At 36.2% G+C, this 2,689-nt stretch overlaps 1 protein-coding gene across 1 annotated transcript in view; it reads left to right on the forward strand.

The window, feature by feature from the left end:
* The window catches only part of LOC103212728 (cilia- and flagella-associated protein 47), a gene marked incomplete at its 5' end in the record, with an annotated part of 285,428 nt that overhangs the window by 13,644 nt on the left and 269,095 nt on the right, over window positions 1-2,689 (forward strand). The window contains one exon of the mRNA XM_007958686.2: window positions 2,290-2,390. Within this exon, the coding sequence (XP_007956877.2) occupies window positions 2,290-2,390 (101 nt within the window). The remainder of the gene's footprint in view (window positions 1-2,289; window positions 2,391-2,689) is intronic.

The raw sequence follows: 2,689 nt of genomic DNA on the forward strand, positions 1-2,689 counted from the left end.
GTAAACTGGATCCAGGGAGATTTGGATCCAAGAGTATGGACAGCATTTGGAAGAATGTTGGGTTTTTGTTTGCTTGTTTGTTTTCTTTTCATCTTATTCTTAAGTCGCTGTTAAAAACATTAACTTTTTTATTCCATGAAAGTAATGATGATGTTATCCATTGATAAATTATGTTATTTATTGTAGGTAATTATTGAGTAAGCATAGTTTGTCTATTAGTAGAATTTTGATTGTTCATTATGTTTTAGTGTAAACATACGATAAGTAGAAGTAGTGATTAGTGGTTAAGGAATACATTTTCTCCATGTGTGTTTGTTTAAAATATTAGCAAATATAAAATAATCAAGAGAAAGAGATGCATTCCTCATGGTAAAATGTCATATACAGGACTGAGTTGGAAATGATTCCATTACATGTAACATATCTTTGTATTTAAGTCTTTGACAACTCATTATATTTCAGTGATGACATGTTTTATATTTTACTTGTACTAACTTGGATTAAAAAATGGAATTTCAGCTTTTCACACTGGCCAAACCCAAGCCCACTGACACTGAGTCAATTGTGATTTGTAGCGACCTTACAGGACAGAGTGGAATTAACCCATAAGGTTTCCAAGGCTGTAAATCTTTATGGAAGCAGACTGCCTATCTTTCTCCTTTGGAGTGGCTGGTGGTTCTGAACTACCAACCTTTTGGTTAGCAGCCGACCACTGTAAGCGCTGTGTCAACAAGGTTCAATTCACATTTGCTAGTAACTGTAAAATAGATGGAAAGACTAATATGAAAGATGGCTGGCTAACTGAAGAGTAAAATTATCTTGACTTACTACAATGCAGAACTGAAACCATTAATATAAAATATAACACTTCTATTTACAAGGACAGTGTTGTCACATACGGTAGAGAGGCCCAATATAATCGAAGAGTGTTTTGTGGCTGGTAAAAATAATCATGCAATTTTACAGTGATTTTTTTGAGTGCCTGGGTGGTGGGAATGCTCAGCATACTTGGCTGCTAACTGAAATGTTAGCTGTTTGTACATCCAGAGGTGCCTGGGGAGAAAAGCTGTGGACTGTAGTTCTACTGTGACACCCATGGGGGATCAACTTGATGGCAACTCTTTTTGTTTCTTTCTTTGCTTTTACAGTGTTTCTTTAAGGTAGAGTATACAAATTATGGAAGGTAGTAATAGTACTCTCTACTGAGTGAATAACTTTTGTAGCATTGCTTTCACTTCTCAGACACATATAAAGAGAGACAAACAGAAAAGCAGAGGTCATCTAAAAGAACGTAGACTAGTATGTGAAAAATTTGAAGACTGTGCAGTCAAGAGATCTCTTGTATGTTCTGTTTGGAATCTGAGTAAGATAAACATTAGAGAAAATATGACTATTTAAACATTGTTGTTGTTGTGTGCCGTCGAGTCAGACCCGACTCATAGCTACCCCTACTTGTGTTTCCCAGACGGTATCACTGCAGAAGTAGATTGCCCAACCTTCCTTCCGAGGAGTGGCTGGTGGGTTTGAAGTGCCAACCTTCCGGTTAGCAGTGAAGTGCTTTAGGCACTATGCTACCAGAGTTCCTATTTAAACCTTAGAAGGATTCTAAGGAGGGTCAGATTGCGGATTCCTTTTATGATGATCTGTTCAGAATTTATGGAGCTAAAGTTCTGCAGATATGGAATGGGCCATCTCTGAGGCATGTGTGCCTCCTCCCTGGTAATGTCACTCAAGGTGAGATAGTATCTGTCTGGGATCCCTAGAAGAAGGATGTAAGTAAATTACCTCTGAGACACCTTCATTTATAAAATTGCTTGGATCTGTGTTTGTGAACTTGTACAATTATAAGCTGTGTTCTAAAGCAAATGTGACGGTGAAATTTGCAATCTCTTTTAAAACTTTAGAAGAAACATTTTTTAAAAACCATTCAAATGGATATAGTAGGTAGTTACAAATACGTTGTAAAGAATAAATGATCAATAATTCATGCCTTGACCGTTAAACCAAAACAAACCAAACTCACTGCCATCAAGTTGATTCTGACTAATAGCAATCCCGATAGGTTTCCAAGATTGGAAACCTTTACGGAAGCGGATTGCCTCATCTTTTCTGAAGATGAATGGCTGGTGGGTTCGAACCACTGACGTTTTGGTTAGTAGCCAGAGCCTTAACCACTAAACCACCAGAGCTTCTTTTGACCATTAAGGGCATCTGGAATAAAAGATATTTAATTGTATTGACTGTACCTGGAAATTGTATTTTAAAGAAATAATTTGTTTACATTATTAGGTTTTCTCTGCCGGTTACTGCAATAGCAGAAAACTGCATTCTTACTGTATACCCATATATGGCAATTCATCTTGATAACCAACACATTGTTTTAACACATGGTAAGTTACTTATGAGTCTTTTCTAACTCTCATAGTATGTAATCTTGTTACACAAGGCTGAAATCTCAAAATAAAGTGAATTTAAAATTAATGTATGTTTATTAAACATCTACAATTGCAAGGAGATGGGCTTATCACTGAGAGTAGAATTTGAAAGTATCTCAATTCCTTAAATAGACAGTTAATGACTCACATATACAATTAATACAAAGAAGATTAAATTCAAAGCTCACTGTATGAGCCCTGCTGTTGTTGGGGGTCTGGGATGAATTTATAGAACAACTGACATTTTGGGTAGA

Source organism: Orycteropus afer, unplaced genomic scaffold (genome assembly GCF_000298275.1).
Source record: "Orycteropus afer afer isolate SDZICR_OR568_19922 unplaced genomic scaffold, OryAfe1.0 scaffold01079, whole genome shotgun sequence".
Classification (NCBI taxonomy): Eukaryota; Metazoa; Chordata; class Mammalia; order Tubulidentata; family Orycteropodidae; genus Orycteropus; species Orycteropus afer.